Source organism: Bicyclus anynana, chromosome 7 (genome assembly GCF_947172395.1).
Source record: "Bicyclus anynana chromosome 7, ilBicAnyn1.1, whole genome shotgun sequence".
In the NCBI taxonomy this organism is placed as follows: domain Eukaryota; kingdom Metazoa; phylum Arthropoda; class Insecta; order Lepidoptera; family Nymphalidae; genus Bicyclus; species Bicyclus anynana.
This window is the reverse complement of record NC_069089.1, coordinates 8028438-8055778: the sequence shown is the minus strand read 5'-3', so window position 1 is coordinate 8055778 and position 27341 is coordinate 8028438. Positions and strand designations below refer to the sequence as shown.

Below are 27341 nucleotides of genomic sequence, written 5' to 3'. Positions count from 1 at the left end.
ACGCACTTTTCGAAACTCTCAAGGGAATCAAAATTCATATGGTCACTTCCCATTGACCTAGACCTATGAAATTTGGCAATTAGTATCGTTTTGACCACAAATACAGAAAAAAAACCTTAAATCTATTCACATTTGTGAATTAATTTTAAAAAATAGGGGTCTATTAGAAGTTGGACTTCGAGAAAATGTAGGCAAAAACTGCGCAACTCGCAACCTGAACTATTTACAATGCCGGAACCCTTGGAGTCCAACTAGCACTTGGTCAGTTTTTTATATTTAAAATACTAGCGATATAAATAGTGACACGTCAGCGAATACTACGTGCCTACCTATTGCGTACGCGTAATTCATCATCATCACCATGTCAGCCGATGGATGTCCACTGAAGGACAGGCCTTTTGTAGGGACTTCCAAACATCATTATACTGAGCCATCTGCATCCTGCGACCCGCTTGATGTCGTCAGTCCACCTAGTGCGGGGTCGCCATTCCAGCACCTTGGGACCCCAACGGCCATCGGCTCTTCGAACTATGCGCCCCGCCCATTGCCACTTCAGCTTCGCGACATGTTGAGCTATGTCGGTGACTTTAGTTCTTCTGCGGATCTCCTCATTTCTGATTCGATCACGCAGAGATACTCCTAGCATAGCTCGTTCCATCGACCCGCTGTGTGAGTCGTAATTACCTGATCAAAAACAGTGCCATTAAGGCACAGGAACTTGATATCCATGGGTTCGTCTTGCTGACCAACGGTACACACGTGGAACATCTGGCAGGATGTCTCCAGATCCGCGTAGTAGCCACCGATCACCTTGCCGGTACACGTGAAATTTGTTTCAGGGAGATTATCGAAGTCCAAATACTGAAAATGAAAAATTCAGTTTTGAGTAAAAAACAAATATACATTAAAAATTTTATTGCAAATAATATATTTTTTTATATGACAGCAGTATAAAACAGACTCATAAGGAATAATATCTTACTGCAAAAGGAAGGAGAGGGAACCGAAATAGGTGGGAAATGTAACTATGAAAATTGGAAGGTAAGGATTTACCATCCATAGTGCACATAATAAATTGTTTGTAGCACCTGATCCATCTAATCACGGTTATATGTTTATTAATACCCACACCAACAGCCGCCAACCAGTGAATCAGGAGGTCCTTGGTTCGAGTCGGTTTAAGCTGCAATAAAATTTCAGTAGCAGCATTGGAGAGAGAATTTGGTGGTGCTACATCCCGTTCCTTGGAGAGCGCGGCCACTCGGTCTCGTTAATTATTTTTAACTTAGGTAAACATTAATCTTTACAGTCATACAACTGTACTAGCGTGGGGGTGTGAGCTCCAATTCCCCTTTCCTATAAAGAGAAGAGAAGCCGTGATAGCCCAGTGGATATGACCTCTGCCTCCGATTCCGGAGGGTGTGGGTTTGAATCTAGTCAGGCACCTCCAACTTTTCAGTTGTGTGCATTTTAAGAAATTAAATATCACGTGTCTTTAATGGTGAAGGAATAACATCGTGAGGAAACCTGCATACCAGAGAATTTTATTAATTCTGCCAATCCGTATTGGGCCAGCGTGGTGGACTATTGGTCAAACCCCTCTCATTCTGAGAGGAGACTCGAGCTCAGCAGTGAGCCGAATGTAGGTTGATAATGATGATGATGATAAAGAGAAGAGACCTGGCCCTGCAGCGGGCCATTAAAACACGCTGATGATTATAATTCATTTACCTTTTTTTCTAAAACTGTAACTAGTTCTGAAACTAGATCGATTTATGACCCCGAAACCCACTGCATACTAAATTTCATGAATATTGTTGTAGCCGTTTCCGAGATTCAGATTATTTATACTCGTTTAAAGTTACTATTATTAAAAATCTTACTCCAGGTTGAATGGATCTCGATATCCGAAATTCATTTTGGAACACAAAAAGCAGCAACCACAACCAAACTGAAAAAGAAAACAAATGTTGTTACATAACTACATTAGTTAAACGAGTACATATAGTAACGGAACTATATTGTAACTGTAAAGCAAAGAAGAATTATTGTATTTCTTTTAATGTATTTAAAATTATCAGAAAACATGAAAAAGATGAATTAAATCGGGTTAGTCGTTCTCAAGTTATTGAATGACTCCTTGTTAAAATGAATTAAAAGGAAATAGGGATTCATTGTTATTTTGTTTTTTGTATTTTCCTTGTAATTTTTACATGCGAGTATTTTCTTATTATCTCTTTAAGAACCTTTCTTTACGAAAATACTAAAAATAATTGCCGAATCGGTTAAGCTGTTATCGCGTTTTTCATGTAGTACTCGTAACTAGCAGACATAAAATTCAGTTTTTTTACAAAACCCACGAGAACTATGTTTTTTTTCGTGATAAAAGCGGAGCGTATTATGTTGCTCCATAACCTCCTCTATCATATGGTGAAAGTCCCGTGAAATCGGTTCAGCCGTTCCAAAGTTTCGTCCGGACAAACATAAAGACAGACAGACAAAAGAAGTCTAAAAAAGCTCGTTTGTGGTTTGGTACGAGCAAATAACTATTAGCACTTGAGAAAACAAAGTTATATTGAAATCACAGACATACACCTCAATTTTATTTATATGTATTGATATATATTATAATTATATATAGATGTAGGTTTAAGTTAAACTTGATAGTTAAGTAAAGGGAGTTAACCTTGCAAAGCAGAGGCGGAACGCACCACAAGCGCGCCGCCGGCTGAGATCCGAGCCTGCCGCCGCATCTGAAATTCAACAAACAATTCCTGTTTAAATATATAGGTACAATTATATATACTCGTAAAAATCCACAACAAAAGCCTTTGACTGCGATCTCCTAGATTTTTTCCTTTGTCTAGGTTAACGGAAAGCATTATTATTTCCTTGAGTGTCGAAATATATATGTTCTTTGTGGCAAAAACATAACAAATATATACATAACTAGCTGACGCTGCGCGGTTTCACCCGAGTGAATCCCGTTCCCGTAGAAATATGGGGATAATATATAGCCTATAGCCTTCTTCGATAATTGGACTATCTAACACTGAAAGGTTTTTTAAATCGGACCAGTAGTTCCTGAGATTAGCGCGTTCAACCAAACAACTCGTCAGCTTTATAATATTAGTATAGATTTTATTAATTTAAACGCTTGATTTTTTCACAGCTTTACAGGGCCGAGGAGCCGAGTTTATGGTCTTAATTTCAACTCAATAACTCCGTATATTTCTGAGATCTTGACAGACATATGGACAACAAAGTGATTCCGTAAGAAGTGATTTTCCTTATGAGGTACCTACGGGAACCTAAAAATTATGAATTTTCGCTAAAAAATGGATTTAGCTTGTAAACAATGTTTAGGTATTCCTATTGCATTCTAATAGCAGAGCTCGATATAATGGTGGAGATAATAACAATCTCACAATGGTTGGTTTGCTATTTTCGCACGCGCATCACAAAATAACAATAGGGTTTCGACATTTACAATTAGCCATCAACAATGAACTGTTCCGATATGCCTCATCCAAATTGCATAACTAAACAATTAAACATTTCGATGTTAAAATGCTCCACTTTTTACCAAGTTAATAGTTAAGGAAGTAGGCCGTGAACTTAATGCTTCTTTTTGCTTTGTAACCGGGTAACTGGACGGGTAGGTGCATCAACATTTGTAACAATGTTCTATTAGATTCGTGCGACTTTGTAATGGATTTTGTATTTAGAATGCTGTACACAACAGATAAATCCCTGCAGTGGTAACGTAGTTTTGAAAATTAATTATAATAAAATAAAAAATAAAAAAAGCTAACACCAATTTGAGAATGGAGTAAAGAAGAGAGAATTAGAAACATTGACATAAGGAAAAGGACCAGAGTTACCGACATTTTAACCAGGATGGACCAGCTTAAGTGGAGATGGATAGGTCATATGCTTCGGGATCCTCAAGAAAAGTGGTGGTACCCTTGTCACACGATGGTGCCTTCGTAATGGGAGACGGCAGCATAGACGGTGGGAAGACGAGCTGAAGCTTACAGCTGGCCCATTCTGGAGAAGAGTAGCTTTGGGCAGAAGGCAATGGCGGGGGCTGGAGCGGGAGCCTTTGCCATGAGGCACAATGAGATTAGGGACATCATTTAATTGTACAAAATCATCAAAAATAAGGCTATTTTTTTTATTTATTTTATTTAATTTGAGAATTTTCGAAGCAAAATCTTATTTAAAACTCATTAATATTATAACAAGAATTGCATGTTTGAAGTATTGAATACTAGCCGACGGCGGTTACAACCGTATAGTTCACGTATGTGAGTATATATACTCTATATATATATACGTGAGTATATAGGAATAAAAAATAAAGCCTATAATAAGTTAACACTATACAAAAATCAAAATCTTAATAACATTTATTAGGTACGTACTCGTACGCCAAGTAAAACGTAAACACTTCAAAATGATGAATGAAGGGTATTTGTGTTTGTTATAGTTTGTTGTGAAAGTATTACATTATCGGTTGTGCCACTTTATACCTGTAATATTTTATCTAAGGCGTGGTTTCCGTATAAGGCTGTGCAGTGGACCAACGCGAAAATTGGAGCAGCGACAAAAGTTTAAGGCTGCGTTTAGATGGACGAGATTATCGCATGCATTACTTTTAATTTTTATAATTAACAAACAGATTGCTATCGGTACGTTCAGGGTTATTTATCTCCGTGGCGCTGTGATACGCTCGGTGGATTTACATGACGGAGGTCCTGGGTTCGATCCCCGGCTGGGCCGATTGAGGTTTTCTTAATTGGTCCAGATCTAGGAGGCTTGTTACCACCCTATCGACAAAGACGTCAAGCGATTTAGCGTTCCGGTAAGATGTCGTGTAGGAATCAAAAGGGGTGTGGATTTTCAACCACCTCCTAACAAGTTAGCCCGCTTCCATCTTAGATTACATAATCATTTACTATCAGGTGAGATTGTAGTCAAGGGCTAACTAGGCTCAAGAATAAAAAAAACGGAACCACTATAAGATTTGTTGTTTATCTGTCAATCTGTCCGTCTATTCCGGGAACCCTCCCTTTATCCCGGGAACGCTTGGAGGTGTCGAACTGAAATTGAAATCATTTACTCAGGTCTACAGTCCCTTGTTAAAAAGATTATCATCAAATATTATCAGTTAAAAAGATATAAGCTACCTCGATGGGTTACAGTTGGGTATTAATTTCAGATAAGCTGCTTATTTGCGCGATTATCTGTAAATTTCGAATGGTAATTTTAATTAAAGCGGGATATTTTCTGCAAGGATAGTGACATCGGACTGATAGCAGTTTTAAGCCTCTGTGGAATTCTGTATGTCCCTTAAGTGGTTTAAAAAAACATAATGTCATCTTTAAGAGCACGTTCACACATAGTCTCCGTGTTTATATATATAGGTACGACAAAAAAATGCACATAGACATCGTATAATCACAGTAAAAAAATACTGTGGTATAACGTTACTATACTATCGTTACGTATCCAGTAATGATGGATATGTTGTACTACAACGTATCCATCATTACTGGATACGATATTCACAAGAAAATTCGTAATTTACCGCCGCTTTTCTACCATGATGTCTATCCAATGATGTTAAATACTGTTAGATGTGTTACTAGGTCATGAAAAATGAGGCGCTCAAAAGAGGAAATTTTTACATCTCAATGTTAGTTGTGGTCAACAACGAACGTTATTTAAACAAATAATATCTTAATATCGTCTACAATCTCGAGGTGTGAGTTCAGGAAGTGTAAAAACTATACATACATTAATAAATAATGGAATAAAAGACAAAATTTTGCATGTGTGCGCTCAGTTTTGTAGCCTATTATTCGGATCACTTTTTGCAGTGATTTTGTAGGGTAAAAAGTGATCCGGTCTGTAACATAAAATTATCATTGTGTCTATTCGGTAAAGTTGTACGGAAACATTACGAATACGTATTCCGTTCATCCAGTATTCGATAACAAAACGGAAAGTCATAATTTACCAGACGTTTTTTTAACTGTATACTGAATACTGTACCATATGTGAAGCCGCCCATAAAACGGACCTGTAAAGCGGAGACCATGTGTGAACGGGTCCTAATACCTGAGCAAAGATCTGATACAATACGAGTAGGTAAACCAAATGCAGATTAGAGTCGATCAATATTAACTTTTTGCACACCTTATTTAAATGCATAGCAGAAGGAGTATAATCTGGGCTTATCAAAAATAATTTAAGAGTTGTTAAATAAGACATATTTTTACAGTATATTTTTTCATTTTTGTAATAATTATAGTTCTTAAATTAATTTATGCTTGGTTAACGCTATCTCGACTCTTACAGTAGATTTTTTCTATTAGGTAGGGTTCCGTAGTCCTTAAGGAGTTCTATTAGAAAAAATCTTTTTATTTTTTTCTCGTCTATCACGTATAGTGCGTGACAGTGATAGTGTGTTTCACTGTTGGTATTTTTGCAATCAAATGGTTTTAAGTACTCATTTAATCTGATAAAATGGTACAATACTTGTTAGTTTTATACTAGAAAAAACAAGTAAAAATCGGAAGCCTAAAAAAACTTCAAGTAACCCGATTTTTGCTAACCCATTTTACTCAGTTTAAATTAGAAGACGACGTTCAGTTAAATATAGGCGCTCGGCAAGCTTTCGGTACTGCGTATACCGGGCAAAAAGGATCCGCAACCGCTTCCGCACCGATAATTACTCCGAAAATGGCCTTAAATGAACCTAATCACTTGGTACTAATTAAACGCTTTACTTAGAAGAAAATTGAAGCTTAATTTTTAATCCATGTTTATAAATTTAGCCGTTAATTTATATAGCCTCCAGCCAAGCGTTACTCTACTCATAGCGTGTCTGTACGTGTATTATGTTGGTATCGAGTAACGGGGCAAGCGAACGGGTCCGTTATGTCAGCAAGTAGGTAGTGGGTACCAGCGCATAGCGGTCAGTGTGTTACCGAGTGGTTGCAGCGCTCAGTGATGAACTCAAAGTGTATCTATACAGAGTAAGTTAGTCTGTCTGTCTGTTAATTTTCTGGCGAAGCAGCTGAAATTTTGTACAGAGAAATAATTGGAACTTGCAGCAACTTTTTATTCCGGAATCCATGGTTTCCACGGGATGCGTCCGCACTAACGCCTGCGATTCTGGACTCCGAAGGGATGTGTTTTATAATAGAATAGCAGATGCCACGTGGTTTTACACGCGTAGTTCCCCTTAACGTGGGAATAAGGGGATAAAATATAGCGTGTGTTCTTGGATAATGGTGAAATAATTTTTCATATCGGACCAGTAGTTTCAAACCTATTAAATGCTGACAAACAAACCATCAAAACGTTTCTCTTTTGAAGTATCTATACTAATATTATAAAGCTTAAGAGTATGTTTGTTGGTTTGTTTGAACGGTCTAATCTCAGGAACTACTGGTCTGATTTGAAATTTTTTTTCAGTGTTAGATAGCCCATTAATCGAGGAAGGCTATAGGCTATATATTATCCGCGTATTCCTACGGGAACGGGAACCACGTGGGTGAAGGCGTCTGTTAGTTGATCTATATTAATAATTCAATTTAAGTACTGTCTAAATATATATGTCATGTAGACGTAAAAGTTATGAACGTTTTTCTCGCGGAGGAAGTCGCGGGCCTCCGCTAGTTTATAATAAAACCCGGTTCATCGTCAACCTATTGGCTATAACTTATCTTACAAATATATGCGACTATAAGTATAATGTAGACGAGTATTAAAGGTTAACCGGAATTGAAGACTATAATCAGGTACGTAATATAAACATAGGTTAGATACTCATAATAAAAGCACTATAAAGTATACCTACTTAACAAACTATACTAATATTATAAATGCGAAAGTAAGTCTGTCTGTCTGTCTGTCTGTTACCTTTTCGTGGTTAAACGATTGAACTGATCAAGATGAATTTTGGTATAAGTAAATGGGCTTTTGGAGCAAAACATAGGGTACTTTTTTACCCTAAAATAAAAATAGAAAGAGGTGAAATAGAGGTTGAAAGTTTGTGTGGAAAGTCCTTCATTTTTAGAGTTACAGTTTTAAAAGTTTCTTTATAAATCATAAAAAAATACGAGTATAATGTGATTTAAGAATTTTTAAAATTCTACCCCTAAAGTGGTGAAATAGTGGTTGAAAGCTTACATTGCTTTCCACGCGGGCGTCTGCTAGTATTTCATAATGCCGATATTTTAGAAAAACAAAACAAAAGAAAATATTGATTCTCTTTTATTGATGCATCTGAAATAAAATATACTATGCTATAAAAAAAATTGGAAATAAATGATTTATGGATAGCGCAGTTGTTGGTCAACCCCTCACCAGTTGGACTGAATACAAGCGAATCGCAGGGGGAATTTTCAAAATCAGTTCAGTAGATCCAGAGATTACCTCTACTTAAGATGTCAAGTTACAAGCTACCTCTATAATCTAATTAAAATTCTCGTGTCACAGTTTTCGTTGCCATACTCCTCCGAAACGGTTTGACCGATTTTGATGAAATTTTTTGTGCATATTCAGTAGGTCTGAGAATCGGCCAACATCTATTTTTCGAACCCCTAAATCCTAGGGTAGGGTAGTGGTAGGTATCCTAGGCTAGGGGTATGGTATAGGGATAGGGTAGGGGTAGGGTAGCGGTAGGGTAGCGGTAGGGTAGGGGTAGGGTAGGTTTATGGTATAGGGATAGGGTAGGGGTAGGGTAGCGGTAGGGGTAGGGTAGCGGTAGGGTAGGGTAGGGTAGGGTAGGGTAGGGGTGGAGTAGAGGCAGGACAGGGGTAGGTTAGGGGTAGGGGTAGGAGTAGGGTCGTGTAAGGTAGGGATAGGGAAGAAGTGCAAATGAATAAATTAATAAGTCAAAGCGGGTCAAAGGAAGCTTGAGCGGGTCCGCAAGTATTAGTATAATTGTATAGTTGTAAAAAGAAAACCTCTTTAATATTATTTCTTTTTGGTAATTTACTTTTTTTTTCATGACATTGTCACATTTGAAATATTCGATATATTATTATTGACTTAACAGCAAAACATTAAAATTTTTATTAAAATATAAAGTAAATGTAAATAATAGCTTTGAATGTTGTTTTTATATTTTATTTATAGTTAAGTTTTAGTTTAGTATTTAATTTAATTATTTAATGTAAAATATTGTAAATAATAATAATAATAATAATAGCCTTTTATTCAGATTATTAATTTTTACAAACTAAAAACATAAACGAAAGATTTATGAGTGTAGTAGCTGTTTCTTGGTTATTTTTTGGAAATCTGTTTGCCAATCGGCAAAAATAGCAATCAATAGCAATCAACAAATGGGAAACGGGAAAACCGAACAATCTGTACAAACCAACAATCAGAAAAAATACAATCTCCCCCAAGCCGACTGGTCCTCGTGGGGGAAAAAGACCACAACCCTCCAACAAAACAGTTCAAGAAGCAGAAAGAAACAAGAATGTATATTGCAGCCCTTAATGTACTCACTTTAAAAAATGAAGAAAATCTTACCGAATTAATGTATGCCTTGGAAAAAATTAAATGGGACATCGTCGGTTTAAGCGAAGTAAGACGAATGGGTGAAAGAATTGTCACATATCCAGAATTTATACTTTACCATTTAGGGACAACTCCAGGGCATCATGGGGTTGGCTTTATTGTTAAGAAACACCTTGCGAATTATATAGAAGGATTTATTGGAACATCAGAGCGCATAGCATTGATGAATTTGAAGATACCAGGGTACAAAGATTCGTGGTCTGTAATACAAATATATTCGCCTACAGAACAGTCTGATTTGGAAACCATAGACAAATTCTACCTCGACCTACATAGAACTATTCAAAATTATGCCCATAAAAACCTAATAGTAATGGGTGACTTTAATGGTCAAATTGGAGCAAGACGCCCCGGAGAAAACACAATAATTGGACCGTACACGTATAGTAGCAAAACCAGAAGTAGGAATGGGGAAAAAATCACAAATTTTGCGCTGGAGAATAATCTAATCATTTTAAATTCTAAATACAAGAAAAACAAGAAAAAAATGTGGACCTGGACTTCGCCAGACGGCAAAATAAAAAATGAAATTGATTTCTTTATGACTAACAGGAACAACTATTTCATCGACTTCAACGTCATCAGCCAATTCAACTTCAATACAAATCATAGACTAATCAGAGCCGAACTAAAAACAATCCAACCAAGAAAACCAAGACCTAGACAAGGACCAAGAAACAGTAAACTTAGCAAACTTCAAAAGGACCAACTAGCAAGGACTCTCAGAGACAAATTTACAGATTTCAAAGAAAGCACAATTCACCTAGGAACACAGGATAAATACAACTGGATAGAGAATACCATTAAAGCTGCAACACATCACGCTACAAATACAAGAGTTGAACCGAGAAAATGGCTTACATCTACCTCTTTAAAATTACTAGAACAAAGAAACCATTTAATCAACACAAAAAGTGAAAAGGACAGAAGAAGACGTTTAGGTGGTGTCAAAAAAGCCTATAAAGAATTAATCAACTCAAAGGACTGGATCGTTAAAATGAAAAGAGGATGTGGAAAATGGAATCATCACAGAGCAGATATTTTAGGGATTGCTACATCTTACTACAAAAAAATATATGAATGCAACATCTCACAGGACGAAAGTGATCTAACAGAGACCTCAGACATCCCTAACATTCTTTACGATGAAGTAGAAAAAGCCATCATTAGTCAAAGGAGGGACAAAGCACCAGGGCCTGATGGTATTACTAACGAAATTCTAATAGAAAACAAGGACTGCATGACACCTATCCTTACAGAAATGTTTAATGAGATCATGATCACCGAAACTATTCCACAGCAATGGACAGTGTCTAACATCATCCTTTTGTATAAGAAAGGGGACAAACATGAAATCGCAAATTACCGCCCTATTAGCCTTATGTCCAACATATATAAGATTTTCGCTAAGATTTTATTAAAGCGAATTGAAAAAACATTAGACGAACAACAACCCATTGAACAGGCGGGTTTTCGTAAAGACTATTCGATGATCGACCATATACACGTAGTACGCCAAGTCTTAGAAAAGTATGATGAATATCAGCGTACATACTACATTGCATTCGTCGATTACAGCAAAGCATTCGATTCCTTGTTTCATGCAAACATATGGGAGACCCTAAAGCAACAAGGAATTGAACATAAATATATTCGTTTAATAAAAAATGTATATAATCAAAGTACTGCGAAAATACAACTGGAAAAAAAAGGCGAACAGATAAGAGTAGAAAAAGGTGTCAGACAAGGTGACCCTCTTTCTCCAAAACTATTCTCCGCTGTACTAGAATCGATATTTAGACGTCTCCATTGGGAAAATTTAGGAATTAATATCAACGGTACCTCACTAACGCATTTGAGATTTGCAGACGATGTAGTGTTATTTGCTAATACATCAGAAGACATAACAAGAATGATTACCGAACTGGCAAATGAAAGTGAGAAAGTAGGGTTGAATTTGAATCCAGAGAAAACAAGAGTCGTAACTAATGGAGAGAAAACCACTATAATCTCAGGGAAAACGGAAATCGATTACACAGATGAATACATATACCTAGGACAGCTAATGACCCAAAAAGATTCTGTAGGCAAAGAAGTAGAAAGAAGAATAACCAACGGCTGGAAGAGATACTGGAGTTTTAAGGAAATCATGAAAGATAGAACGATTCATATAAACATGAAAAGTAAACTTTTTGATACATGTGTACTACCTGTCCTTATGTATGGCAGCCAAACTTGGGCGTTAACAAAACATACACTAAGCAAACTCGCGACCTGCCAACATGCAATGGAAAGGAGCATGTTAAATATAAAAAAGTCAGACAGAGTGAAAAAATTTGTCATAAGAAACAAAACCAAAACCATAGATATAACAAACAAAATCAAAAGGCTCAAATGGCGGTGGGCAGGGCACACAATAAGAGGAAAAGACAAATGGAGCAAATTTGTGACACAATGGTACCCCAGAGAAGGAAAAAGAAGAAGAGGTAGACCACAAAAAAGATGGGACGACGACATCAGACAAGTAGCAGGCGTGACGTGGAATAGAGTGGCTGAAGATAGACAGGAATGGAAGAGGTTGGAGGAGGCCAAAATATTGTAAATAACAATTATATTTTATTTATAGAAACACAAACAAGCTTTTATTACTACTATCACATTCATGTGAAATAATTATCATTATATAGTTATGAAATACAATTGTAGTCATTAAGATGTAGTACTTAAATGTATCACAATATATGAACGTCGAAGTTTTAATACCTAAGCTTCACGCGATAGGAAAAGAAAGTTTTAGTTCGCTAACTTCCGTTATAGTTGTAAAATGTAAATAGATGTAGAATATCTTCAAAATGATTAAGAGCATCAGCATTCACATAATATGCTAATTATATCTTTATGCAAGTAGATGAGAGTGTTGCGTAACACATAACACGATGCTATGCATTAGTAAACTTAATTAAATTGTGGGTTCTAAAATTATTATTATACTAGCGGACCCGGTCAAACTTCGCTCTACCCCTACCCTACCCCTACCCCTATCCTACCGCTACCCTACCCCCATCCTACCCTATCCTACCCTACCCCCATCCTACCCTATCCTACCCTACTCCTACCGTACCCTACAATACATACCTAAATATTCATGAATGTGCAAAGGCGGTAATATTGCAGTTTCTGTGAATTTTAAGAAATTAAATATCACGTGTCTTAAACGGCGAAAGAAAAATATCGTGAGGAAACCTGCATATCTGAGAATCCGCGTTGGGGGGTGTTTGGCCTGAGCGTATCAGCCCGGCGCCCCCCAGATCGTGAGTTATAAAAAGCCCACGTCTGGGTGACGTGAGATATCGGCCTCGTCTTCGCCGGCGAAGACGCTGTGTAGCTTGAGTTTGTGTTGCCTGGGAAGCATTGTCTTTCGTTATGTCATCGTCAGGATATAATGGACGTTTTTTGGGCGTCTAGATCTACAATCAGCGTTGGGATCGTGGCTGTAGCTGCAAGCCTCAAACACTAGTCGACGGCGAAGACGCGTAAATAACATTGTAATTTTAAGATTTACACATAGACAATATCTATTATATAAAGTAGGTAGGTAATCCAATTTAAATGTAGGCGTTAAACCGGAAGGGTTTTTATAATATCTATGATTAGAGGCAGTCACGAATTTGATCCCATTTCAATGTGATACATTTCTGATAACAATTGCATTAAGATATAAAACTCGTGTGATTGAATAAATTAGGATGTAACAGTTGTTAAGCAATCCATCATCGCTATTTATGACTATCGAATATTAAATGATCATTACTATGACAGAAGTAGATCTTATATGTTTTTTGTATAATGAATTATTCAAAAAATATGTTTTTTGCACATATTATTTTATTGAATACATTAACTTTAAAAGGATCGTCTCGTATAATGAAACCGGATGGATAAATTAGAACTAGAAGTGCTGTATTCAAATGAAGCAAATTAAATAGGTGATCGAATTTAAATTCATCATCAGTAAATATTCGATTAGGCATTTATGTATCAATAGTGGTTTTGCTAGATTTATTTTCGTCGCAGCCTAAATAAAACAAATACTTACTTGTCTACTATTATGTATTCTGTGCTAATACCTACTTGAATCTATTCCAATAAAACAAATGTGATCATGAAGCCAAGTTCCTTATACAAGACGTTCGTAAAAGAATTCTCAGACCTACTTAATGCCAAGTTACAAATGGGATGGTATTTTTTTAAATTGTAGTCTTTACACTTTACGAGTATTTATACGAAAGAGTATCGATATCGACGGCTTGAGGTGGCTCATTGATCCGACTCAGCACCTAGCACCACCTCCTTGTTCGGTGTATATTCGTTGTCGATAGGTGTTCCATGGGTGTGTGCCACGTCAACCATGTAAACGTCATTAGTTCGCGGATAGACGCCGGGTCGCCAATACGTTCTCGCGCATGTTATTACACTTGCGATTTGTTTAGGACCAGCGCGTGGGTAAAGCAAGGCAAGTGTACTAGAAATGGATGGTCACCAAGTGTCCCATTTACTATCAACGATTGGTTATGCCGCGAGCGAAGCGCTCCGGAGTTGACGTAGTTAGTGGTATTGAGAGCCCAAAGCAATCCATACAAAGAATGAATCCTACAAGGCAAGACGGTGCCGATCAGGCATCGCGTGGGTGACCTTTATCTTGTTATCCAAGACAGAGATTAGATTCCCAACTCCGGGCAAAGTATTGAGGTTTTCTTGGAAAAAAGAAAGAAAAGCTCAATATGAATTGATAGCTCGATTTAGAACTGAGATACATTGCCTGTAGCCAAGTGGCACGTCGATTCTCTTTCTACAAACGCTAACGCTTCGAAAATTCAAAAATGTATAGGAATGACATTTGCTATCGACAGGTCACGTGATCAAGTAATCGATCGGATCTGTCATTTCCATACATTTTTCTAGTTTTCGAAGCGTTAGCGTTTGTAGAAAGAGAATCGACGTGCCACTTGGCTACAGGCCCTGGTCCATTTGATCTGAAGCCACGTAAGCTATCCATTGGACCAGCAAGACAGACAATTTCAATTTATGTCGCATGTCCATATTGTAGACATTGACGGTAATGAATTTGCAATAAAGAAATTGGGAATATAATTACCTTAGGGTAACATTTTTGCGATAAAAAGTAGTGTCTGTATTGAAATTCGTCAAAATCGGGTGAGCGGTTTACCCGTGCAAAGTTCAACAAACACATACTAACTTTCCGTATCCATTGGACCAGTAAGACAGACAAATTCAATATATGTCGCATGTCCTAATTGTAGACATTGACGGTAACGAATTGTATACGGATAGAGATAGGTGTGGCATAACAATGTTTTTGGCAGATCTCGCAGCTTATTTACGCAATACCCTGAACAATAGGTATCGCCTACGCGAACACAATTACGCTAATAACGCTGACCTGTGCGCGTGCCAAACCATATCGCGGCCATATAAGGTATGGCTAACTACCGTTTATGCACATAACCACAGTAAAGATATTACAAGCAGTATAATAACTCAGCCGTATTTTTGAAATAAATACCTACAGCCGCGCGGTACGTAAACATGTCATAGGGCTGCCCGCATGCAGCAATTTAATTACATTTGCTAACTTTGTGTTTCCACTTAGTTTTGTGATTGTAAATAAACTTTTTTTATATAAACAAATAAAATACTTTGTAAATTGTAGTAAAATGGGAAGTGATAAATAAAAATGCGTGTTTTTTGATTGGTTGATTTAATTAAGGCTGATACTACGTCAATGATCTTGAAGGATTGGTCGTATTCTTAAACATATTTATTTCGGTGATGCCATCTAGGTATTACCTCCACACTACGTGAACAAATAAAAAAAAAGATAAATACCTTCATGAAATTGTAGTGATTTAAAATAGATAATGAAACAATGAACAAACGCACTAATTGTCCCTACGATACGATAGTTCCCCTAGATTTCTCTAGGATGCCATTATCAGATCCTGACATGAAAAAAATGGGACTAACCTGAAAGAATATTCATCCAAACAAAAAAGAAACGGTTTACAAATGACGGAAATATCGCTGTAAATACGATACGATTCTTTTTGGAAGTCGGTTAAAATTCTTGTCACCAATGCCAAGCTGAGCAAAAGTTTTATGAGCTTGCACATTAAAGTGCATAAAATCCGCCATTTTGATTTTTTAAGAACTAAGTTACCCAGTGACACTCGGCCTATCTAGACGAGTCTAATGACATATCATTTATCAGTATGTGTGCTTGGCAAATTTGTTCGTAACACTCCCGAAGGTCGGCGCGGTCCGGGAGGGGGGTAACGATGCCCAGCGCGTACGACTTCACACCCGCGCAGTCCTTTCCTCCCGTCGCCCGCATACAACAACAAGTCATAACATTCAAACACATACTCCTCCTTTGGGCTTCGCCGCAGTCGGGTAACAAAACACAAATGATCCGAGCACAGTCACACAATACATTGTACAAGCAGTCGAGGTTTTAATACAAGCTCATATTTCAATCGTGTCAATCACTTTCCTTTACTCTATTCACTTTATTTACTAATCCAGATACCTACCTTTATTCTGGAGATAAAAGGAAATACCTTATCCATTAAAAAATACAAGATTATATACCTACCTACTAATAAGTAAATTTATTTTAAAGTTAACCTTTCAGAGTTTCCAGGTAACTTAAAAAAAGTTATCTCTGGATGGGATAATTTTGAATTCATGCATCCAAAAACGGCACAGTATTTCCTACTGGTCATAATTAAAAAAATCTAATACTATTAATACACTTTACTCTGTTAATACACCGTGCGTTCGTTCGTCACCGCGACACAGTCGCGACTGTCTTCACCCTACGATCACCCCATGTTCAAGGAGCGTAGGTATAGCTCGCGTTTCGACCTCTAGTATGAAGTCCAACTACTGGTTGTAATATCTTTTCTGTGACATAACTCTGTGCTTGATTCACGCGTTGATTATTCTTATCAATTAAAGCAGTTCGCCTACACCTTTTAACTGACATTTTTTTTCATTTGTGATCTCATTTACAATGCAGAAATGTCGCAGGCAAGCCCTATAGGTAGGTACCCCTAACTGTAGCTCATATGATATAGAAAACGAAATTGGGAATATTTAACACCTGAAATTCGTCAAAATCGAGTGAGCGGTTAACCCGTGCAATTCCAAGCTTATTGTAAAATCCACACCCATTGCGTTTTCTACACGTATCGTAACGCTAAATCGCTTGGCGGTACGTCTCTGCCCGGGGTGACTAACTAGCCACGGCCGAAGCCTCCCACTAGCAAAATTAATGTAACAATACTTATTGTAAACTGTTTATAATGACTTTCCTTGCTTTGCCATAATCGGATTTTATCCAACTGATATCCTGTTCACCTGATTTATATTCTATGCATTAAGATAATTAAAAGTAAGTAACCTTTAGACGCGATGAAAAAAACAATGCAAAACACACACGAAGAATGCAAATAAAAACTTGCTTAGTTCGATAGACTTCCTTGGAGAGGTTGAAACATTCTCTGTTCAAGGCGCGGTGGATTTCTAAAATGTCATGATTATGTTATCACATTTTATATGTATGTTTTTTGCTTCGGTTTTTACAGGTGCACTAAGCAATATGCATAGCTCAAGCAGGTATTTTACAGCAATATAAAAGCTGTATTTCACTGTGATTTAAAGTAGGGATATTTATGCGAGTACCTAGTATATACTAATATTATCTATACTAATATTATAAAGCTTAAGATTTTGAAAAAAATCTTTTTGTCATAGATAGCCCATTTATCGAGGAATGCTTTAGGCTATATTTTATCCCTGTATTCCTACGGAAACGGAAATCACGCGGGTGAAACCGCACGGCAACTAATAGTAGTAGATAAAAATACAATTTCAAAGGATTTCTCGTTTTGTCTTGGGTAAGATTTGTTTTAAGAAATAAACCATTTCATACACGCTATTTTAATTTTGAAAAAGACAATTTAAAATATGATTGACTCCTAACAAAAGAGCGATCGAATTCATTATAAATAGAAATCTTGATTTCACCTCTTGCGCAGTGTAATTATAATGCTTTTCTTTATTTTTTATATCAATTTCATTTGTTTACATAGCCTTATTGCAAAGTAGAATAGTTGATCTTTTGTTTATCCCGAAGGACAGTGGTGGGTGAGTGAGTGAAGCAATGGGAAATCGAGAAACTCTATAAGAGTTTTAATCTGTACTAATATTATAAAGCTGAAGAGTTTGTTTGTCTGTTTGATTGAACACGCTAATCTCAGGAACTACTGGTCCGGTTTGAAAAATTCTTTTAGTGTTAGATAGCTCATTTATCGAGGAAGACTATACGCTATATATTATCCCCGTATTTCTACGGGGACGGGAACCACACGGGTAAAACCGCGCGGCGTCAGCTAGTAAATAATAAAAGAATTTATCTTGAGATTTCAATAATTTAGTATTGAATTCTTAAGATTAAAAAAAATCTAAAGGTGGCCTCTATTAAAACATCAAACTTACCTAATGTAGGAAAACTCGGTTTGCGCAAAGATTTTCTCATAAAAAATCCAACATAGAATAAGTTGAGAAATATAAAAGTCTAGCGAACTCCCGCGACTTCGTCTGCATGGCGACCCTGAACTACGACGTTCTTCATTAATAAACTATTTATATATGTAAATATATACCTTCCTCATGAATCACTCTATATATTGATGAAAATCGTATTTAAAACCATTGCTTACTTGAAAGGTCTAAGCGTACAGACGGCGGAAAGCGACTTGGTTACTATGTTAAAAGTACAAATAAAAGTGTGCTTCATCTGTGAACGAATTTATAGCACATAGTTATAATTAGAGTTGATTGTCTGTCTAGTCGTGTTTGTCACCGAGGTTGTTGCCCTCAGGCTAAATAGTTTCATCCTGGATGACACGCCTCAGATTGCAACGGAAGGTCAAATTACATGGATGGCGTAAGACTTTGACTCGGCATTTATTTAACGAAATCGAAACAAGTCTGTCTTTCAATGTAATGTAAAATGTAAGTTGTTTAGAACTAAAATGATAGAGTTACGTCATCAACCCATATTCGGCTCACTGCTGAGCTCGAGTCTCCTCTCACAATGAGAGGGGTTAGGCCAATAGTCCACCACGCTGGCCCAATGCGGATTGGCAGACTTCACACACGCAGAAAATTAAGATAACTCTCTGGTATGCAGGTTTCCTCACGATGTTTTCCTTCACCTATTGAGACACGTGATATTTAATTTCTTAAAATGCACACAACTGAAAAGTTGGAGGTGCATGCCCCGACCGGATTCGAACCCACACCCTCCGGAATCAGAGGCAGAGGTCATATCCACTGGGCTATCACGGCTCTAAAAAATGATAGAGTTATTAGTAACAAAAAGCCTGTAAACAAAATACACTTAAAACACGGAAATTTTGAATTAAATAATCAAATTAAATAGTCAAATAGTCAAAACGCTTAAATTATTATTATTATAACAGATTTTAAGTATTTATTGAAAACGTCAGTACAAACTGCCAGTAGGTAAATGCTTTGGGGATAACGTAGTTAGATACAATATGTTTGCTGAATACTTAAAATTAATCTAAGTATTATGAAATAAATAAGTATAATGAAATAAATAAATAAATATAATAATAATAAATATAATATAAATATATATGAAATAAATCTTTACTAAAGAATCAAAGATTTCAATTCATACATTATTTTCTGATCAATTAGCCAGATAAAATATTTGAATGCGAAATAACTGGAATACCGATTTTCTACCGAGTCTTGTATTATTAAAAATGTTATTCTTCGTAAGTTTTTACGTAATTAGGTTTTATGTCAGCTAATTTTTAAGATTAAATCATCAAAGTAAATGTTGGAAACTAAAACGTAACTTCAGTTAAGATTTGGATCGTGCCGCGATGCAAGAACCCAGCTCATGACTAAGGGCCCCGTATGGGTTTGAAAATAGTCTAGCATACTCCGACCTAATATCACGTGAGTTTAAGTCGTGTTTCATAATCAATTAACTTCAGTTAACTTTATTGCAAGAAAAAGTGTAAACAGGTACCTATTTAAAAAAAATTATATTATTATTTTAGAACATACATAATTATTATAAATACAATATGCCATCAATCGGGTACCAAGACAGGCGTAAGGAATAAATGATTTTTTTTAAAAATACGCGTATCCACATTATATACATCCATGTCAAATTAGTCTAGTAGGTGTAACAGTGCACGTTGTATAACCTAGCTAAAGCATGGCGTGGACATATTCACGTACGCACGATACCATCAAATTACTCTTCGAATACGTATTTAACTACTGGGGGCCTAGTGGCAGTTTGATACTGTTACTATCGCGTTAACGTAAACCCGAATTTCTAAGGAATAGATTCAGCGCCATCTAGCGAATTTATATGGAATTGAAACAGTACATGTTCGCACGCGTGGACAATGGACCATACCCACACCTCCACGGCATCGCACCGCACCGCACCGCAAAAGACCGCCTAACGGGCGTCCTCTACCTCGCGAGCTCCTCCTATTGGCCGAACCTGTAAGCGCAGACGCTTACGATGACGAAGATGGACGACGCACTTACCGGATTTGACACCGCCCCAGAGCAGGACAGCGATGATGTCGCAGTCCGCGTGGAGCACCTGGACTGACACAAAAGGAACCCATAGGTCATGAAGCCTCAGCCCTGAAAGGGGCTGGAAGAAAATGACCGGGGGAGCAAGATCCCCGCGCCTTACCCTGACAAAGAGGCTAAGCCGCGAGGTCCGTACCCCCACCCGGATCTATCATCTGGGAGGGGATGACCTTCCGGTGTGTGCCTACTGCACAACTGTTTCAATTCCATATAAATTCGCGTTTACGTCAACGCGATAGTAACAGTATGAAAATATTGAAAACTCCCACTAGGCACTCTGTACTGTACTACTGTAATATTTCTACTATGTATTTATACGATAAGTCAAGTGACCAAATAAAAAAAGCATCAAAATGTCTTAGCATGAGATCATGCTAGAGACTAAAATTTTATCTGGTAATATTGCCGTCATCTTAGGAATACTTAATTTTATTGCTCAGATCAAATTGATTCGCTGTAGAGTTAATGCTCAATTACCTTTTGCAGTTTGTATCGTTTACTAGAAAGAAAAGATATTTAATGAAATCTTTACGATTAATTTAGTTAGTTAAAATTTTTAGTAGATATATTATCTTAGAGCTAAGTAAGTAAATCATAAATTACTATAATTATGTTTGTTATCTAAGAGTAATTACATTATGTAAGCAATAGGCTCGCTGGATGCAGGCGGCTCAGTATCGTGATGTTTGGAAGTACCTACAAAAGGCATATGTTCTGCAGTGGACGTCCATCGGCTGATATGATGAAGCAAAAGGCATATCAAATAAGTACCAAACCATATTTCAAGATTGATAATCTTCAAGGCAAATAATTTACTATTTAAAGCTTTTTATTAATATTTAACTTGCCTTTTAGTATGTATGTACACAGTTAAAAATATTTGCATTTTATTTGACAGTTGGAAAAAAGAAGTGAGAGTTTAATATGCTTTTTTAAACAGGTTACAGGCAGAGATTTTCTAGGCAAGCGCGCTCCAACCTAGATCTCATCATTGCTTTCTACCTGGCATGATTGTAGTCAAGCGCAAGTCTATTATGAATAATAAAAAAAAGATGTGTATGTGGAAGTTTCTATAGTGAGATATGATAATAGCTGTCCCTACAGAAGACCATATAAACCCATTTAATTTAGCTTTCTACCCACACAACGCCGGCATCACCGGCATTCCTCGGGACGCACAGCTAATTAAATAACAGTATAACAGAACAGGGAATGGCAACACAAATTGGACAATTTCCTGTAAGTTGCCAGTCACTGCTATTTTTTGTAAAGGTACGTCGTGTGTGTGGTATTTTTTATTGAGATACATGTCGCTAGTGTGACCTTAAGCTAAATGTCTGAGCCCGCTTGCCGCCTCCGTTGAATTCCGCGACGTTTCCTGCGCCATTCTTAGAAAATTATTATTGTTTACTCACGCAGCTATGAATGAGCCTTTAATGGAATAATTACTTTGATTGCTGTATCCGTCGCTTCGTTAGTATTTAAATTAGTTAAAAGTACGATAAATCACGTAACTATACGCCCGTTATGTTCAGCCAAGTTTTATTGGTTTAACACTTTTTGTGGCTAAATTACGAGTACTTAATCAAATTTTGCATATTATAATCAATCGATGATCGTTTAATACGTGCATATTTGTCGTATTAATACCTAGTGATACTGAATTAGTAGCTACACAATTCGGTTTTCGACCATTGCATTCGATTGCGATCTCTCACTGCCGAATTTAGAAGAGAATATTGGTCATAGTTTTTTTAATGTCAAGTTAACTCTTGACAGCGAGATCGCTGTCAAGCATTAACTTGACATTGAATAAAAAAAAAATATGACCAATATTATACCAGACAAAACCAGTGAATAAACCCGCGGGTTAATTTACTAACTTTGACGTATGCTAGCTGACATATACGAAATTGAGATTCCATGTAACAGATATCATCCGGTGCCTACTGACAACCCATCATGGATATCATACAGTAGGTAGAGGCCACTTCTCAGTTGATTTAAGTTTATTTAGATAAATTAGTGAAGACCAGCAGGTGGTCTAAGAAGGACTTCGCAGAGCTACAAGAGATATGAGATATTGTTTACATTTGAAAGAAATCGCAAATATTAAAAAAATATGAATGTATCATATTGTAACGAGAAGCAAACGAATAAGTTAGCAAATACAGGCGCCGAGCTAATGTAGAAAATATAACTTCCAAAACTTAATTTATCTTAAAATCAAAAACAAGCAGTTCCATCCAGTTATTAAGCAATAAACATAAAATTCAAAAGAGATATTTAATATAAGTCACTTATATAGAGGAATGACAATCTTCATACGTCAACAACTTAAGGCCGTGCTGTTTCATATTAATACTAAAATTGCTGCATTTATTATTACTCCATACACGATTGCCGTTACTGTATTGCAAGCCTAAATAAAGCAGTCCCATTGGCATTTACGATTTAATCATTTCGTCAGAAAAGTTCTCATGCGTATTTTAGTTATGTAACGTATCAGCAGAAGATCATCTATTTCAAATGTAGCGCGTAGTCCTGACCTGGGTGTGTCTCGTCGACATTCAAATATTGCTTGTTCTTTGCGCTTCTTCAATTTGTAAATGTCACGGATATACTTTTATTTGAATTGAAATAATCACTTTTGCGTGTTCATTCATTGAAAACCCATATTTGACTCACTGCTGAACACGAATCTCCTTTCGAATGAGAGGGGTTAGGCCTTAGTCCACCAGTATGGCCCAATGCTGATTGGCAGACTTCACACACGTAGAGAATTAAGAATATTCTCAGGTATGCAGGTTTCCTCACGATGTTTTCCTTCATCCTTCATGATTTGAGACATGGGATATTTTATTTCTTAAAATGCACATAACTAAAAAGTGCATGTCCTGGACCGGATTCGAACTTACCTCTTCCGAATCGAAGGCAGAGGTCACATCCACTGGCCTATCTGGTCTCTTTTGTAAGTATGCTTTATTAATTCATCATCATTATTTGATTGTCTCACTACAGAGCCACGCTCACTAGTTATAGGAGAAGGGATCTGGAGCTTAGACTCATCATCGATTTTTTACGTGCTTTCTAAGGCACGTGGGTGTGGCACCACCAACTTCCCCATTCCGGGTTGAGACTATTTTACTAATAAATTCTTAGAACAAATGATAGCTGTATTCCTTACGTTTGTACTAGTAAGTAAGTTCCCTACTCCGAGATGGACATTTTCAAAAGAAAGAAAAGTCAGTATTTCACAGGACTTTGTTACAAAGTTAAACATAAAACACTAAAGCGATTTTAACGATGTTTGTATTACTGCTATTAGATAATTATGTGGTTTAAAAGCTTTCACGCGGAAAAAATCCAAGACGAGTTATGTGTAGCTAATATTTGGAGGTAGATAGATAGGTATTGCAAATAACGTTTGGTCCAGTGTGTGGTATCATTAAATTTTATTCGAATCCAAACATACAAACTTTCTCATTCATAAAATTATTAGGATAGCTTATGAAACCGTGCTTAGGATATTGACAAGCAGATAAATTATGTTTGTTGTTATTAATTACAAGATATTCCAACTTATAAATAATTAATAAAAGTTACTAAACATAAATTTCTCGAGAAGTGATTATGTATCAATATTCGTTAACTGCCCGTGTATTGAATTGCACGTAACATCGTGTTATGCGGTCAGGTTATTTAAAGGCAATTGATTAGGTTTTTTACGTGCATCGTAGTTTCCTATTTTAGATTTAGCATCTTCACTTACAGTATCTCTTAAAACTAGTTTCTTAGAAAAAGTATAAATTTATCTTAACACTATTATAGAACAAAATCAACCTCCGCGTCTGTCTGTCTGTACGTAATAAACTTTGAAAATGATTTTACGCATTTTTACCATTATATAAAGTGATTCACGAGGAAATTTTAGGTATATACCTAATATGTTAAGAATTATTACCTATTACCTTAAATGTTGTCAGTAGGTATATTGTCCATTTTATAAAACAAAATAATGCATGGTGGATGACATATTCCGCTTTTATAGAAGGGTACCGCACGAGCGGAGTCGCGGGCGTTTGTTATTGTTGTTAAATAATAAAAATAATAATTTTAAAGATCATCAATTCGGGGTTAATTACTTTTTGGGTACCAGTTATGTCCCGCGGTCTCATTCGCGTAGATCTGCGGATTTTAGAGTTAAGCTTGGATGTGATATTAGTATTACAGGAACGTGAGGTTCAATATCTATGTCTTAGTTAACAGGCGCTAGCACTGGAGCCAGTGCACCTTAGAATGTTTACGCAATAAGCCCTGCAAAAGCTGGCTGATTGATGGTTTGCTACTTAATTACTTAGTGGGTCATTTGTCTTAATGGTTTCAAGATGGACTGAAAGTTCAAGTTCAATCCTCAGTTGACGTACTCACTCCTAGCTCGTGAAAAGTTTTTGCCACAGAAAATATATGTACAAAGTTTTTGCTTAGTTCTTGAAAGGAAAAAAAAATCGGTTGTCTGTAAAGGTTTACTGACGATAGTTGAACGTGACACCGTCATAAGAAAATACTGATTGAATGTTAGCATTTTTCAAAAGAAAATTTATGTTTTCTAAAATTCCCTTAATAATCTTCATAATTCAGAATATTTCTTGTAAAAAATGTTGGCAGCACTAGATCATCATCGTCATCTTTTTTAGATTGTGCAGCCGGCTTCATCAATTTATAAGACGTTGTCATGGCAAAAAAACATCAAAAATAAAAAAACATAGTGAAGTATTTTAAAATACCTTATCTCAAGGTAGTAAACCATTAGTACCGTAGTAGACGAAGTTTATTCGAGCCTTATTCCCGTTCTACCCCTAGCTATATTATTAAAATTTACATAGCATGTAACCACGGCAATAATTTAAACATTTGAACGGTGCCAGTTGCAACACGGTTTCTTTACTCAAGCAAACCCTGACGTTTAGTTATTCAACCGTCTTACAACGGCTGCAAGGATTAAAATTATATTATGCAAGATAATGACCGTATATTAGGTAGCTAAGCCATAATTTAGCTTAAATCACCAAGGAAAATCGAGCCAAGTAGACGGGTGGCTATTAAATTTTGACATGCGTTCGAAATTCTAGGCTACTTATTTGTACGTACTTGCACTTTACATTTGTACGATTCAGACAAAACAAACATCGACATTTTAATAATACCTTATCTATACAAGGATAGCTATACTGTACAAACTGTATTGTTTTAGGAACAATTTGTGTATAGATATTAGTTATGGTATCGTACTAAAGCGGCGAAGTTAGTTTAGTCTTAGAAATTGAGAATAAAGTAAGTATATTAAATGTCTTGAACATTGGTGAGCAGAAGTTGAACAGAGGCGAGCTGAATTTTGGTAGTAATTTGTAAACTATGCTTTATACAGACATACAGACATACATACATACAGACATACAGACATACAGACATACAGACGATGACGAATGTAGAAACAAACGAATCTAGAATAATTATTTTTTTCCTTTAGGTACCTACGGAATGTTGAAAATGAAAAAAAATATTTTTATAGTAATAATAATAATTAACGGATCCAGCAAATGATCCAGCTGATATGTAAGTGGAAAACCCTCTAAACCGAGCACTATTTCATAGACACAGAGCACGTCCTAAATAGTGCCGTTCTGTGTTGATAAACCTGAAGCTGCCACCAGCAACCAATAACTGTGACCACATCACAGTAATACTGATTGATCATGGTAGGATTTCCTCAAACAAACTCTGTCACCAAAGGCTCTACTTATAGTTACTCAATTTAATATATTTCAGTAACGCAAGTCTTGGTCTGATTTGCGTGATCATACAAAATCAAAAAGAAACCTTCCAACGTTTGGCTTATCGTTACTTATAACCATTGGTGTTATTAGTTTAAAATAATATGTATTATAAGACTCAAAAGTGATTACAAATATAAGAAAACTAATGTCGAACAAAGGTTCACAACACTTGTCAGGACAACTTAATAAACAAATCAAACTGTAACCAAAATAAGACACTAGAATGGCAGAGAATGAGTGGAGTCACGCACTTGTGAATGATGTGTGTAGGGTTAAAGGATCCTTTGACTGATATCAAACACTCCCCTTTTCCACTCAAGTCACTCTCCCCGCCTATCCCAAGTAACCCATAAAGAATTACACAAGAGATGTGGACGGCTCGAACGCCACGAGCACACTGAAGCCAACACGAGATCGAGCGACGTAATATCCGTCACAGACTACTATTTCCTACACTATTTATTAAAACATGTAAATTTAAAAGTGACCAACGCGGCGATAACATATGAGCAAACAAAAACAACACCGGATTATAAATCACAAGCTGATTTATCAAAAAAAAAAATCATTGAAGATTAAGGTTGGATATTTTGCAAGTTTTCGTTCATTATTCTGTGCAAATCATATCAAAGACTGCCGTCTGCACTCTCCCCTCATTAGTTACATCTTCGTGATTTGCTCATCACGCTTTATCGTGAATTGACCTCAACGCTAATAATAATTATCTTCACAGATTCAATGTAGTAATTAAAAGTTATATTGTCATTCTTCGGAGTGATATTCACAGTTGCCGCCACATCAATATTCCCATGACCTTTTGTTCCGTGGCCTCTTGTAAACTAATCGTTTTCATTTTACCTTTGGTTGAATTATCTTCCGACATGGTTCTTCCGAATAATTATTTTATACGATCTGTAAGATTTTTTTTGCAAGAATTTTTGTCATTTTTATGCAAAACGAAAATTAGCAAAATTTTATGGGCCTCACTTTAAACTTTTTTTATTTTTCTTATATAAATGAAATTTAAGAAAGATATGCTAAGATTGGCTTTAGGGATGTAAGCAAATTGGAATGGTTCTACCTAGCTAATAAGTACTTGATTTAAATGTTTCGTGTTGGTTTTAATTATTCGGACAAATTTTAAAATATCTTGTT

General features: G+C 36.4%; 1 protein-coding gene across 1 annotated transcript in view; it reads right to left on the bottom strand.

Moving 5' to 3' along the window:
• The window catches only part of LOC112044396 (uncharacterized), a 90850-nt gene that overhangs the window by 2784 nt on the left and 60725 nt on the right, over window positions 1-27341 (bottom strand). Inside the window, exons 3-5 of the mRNA XM_024080268.2 lie at window positions 2687-2753; window positions 1884-1951; window positions 685-861 (exon numbers count right to left, since the gene is read on the bottom strand). Of these exons, the coding sequence (XP_023936036.2) occupies window positions 685-861; window positions 1884-1951; window positions 2687-2753 (312 nt within the window). The remainder of the gene's footprint in view (window positions 1-684; window positions 862-1883; window positions 1952-2686; window positions 2754-27341) is intronic.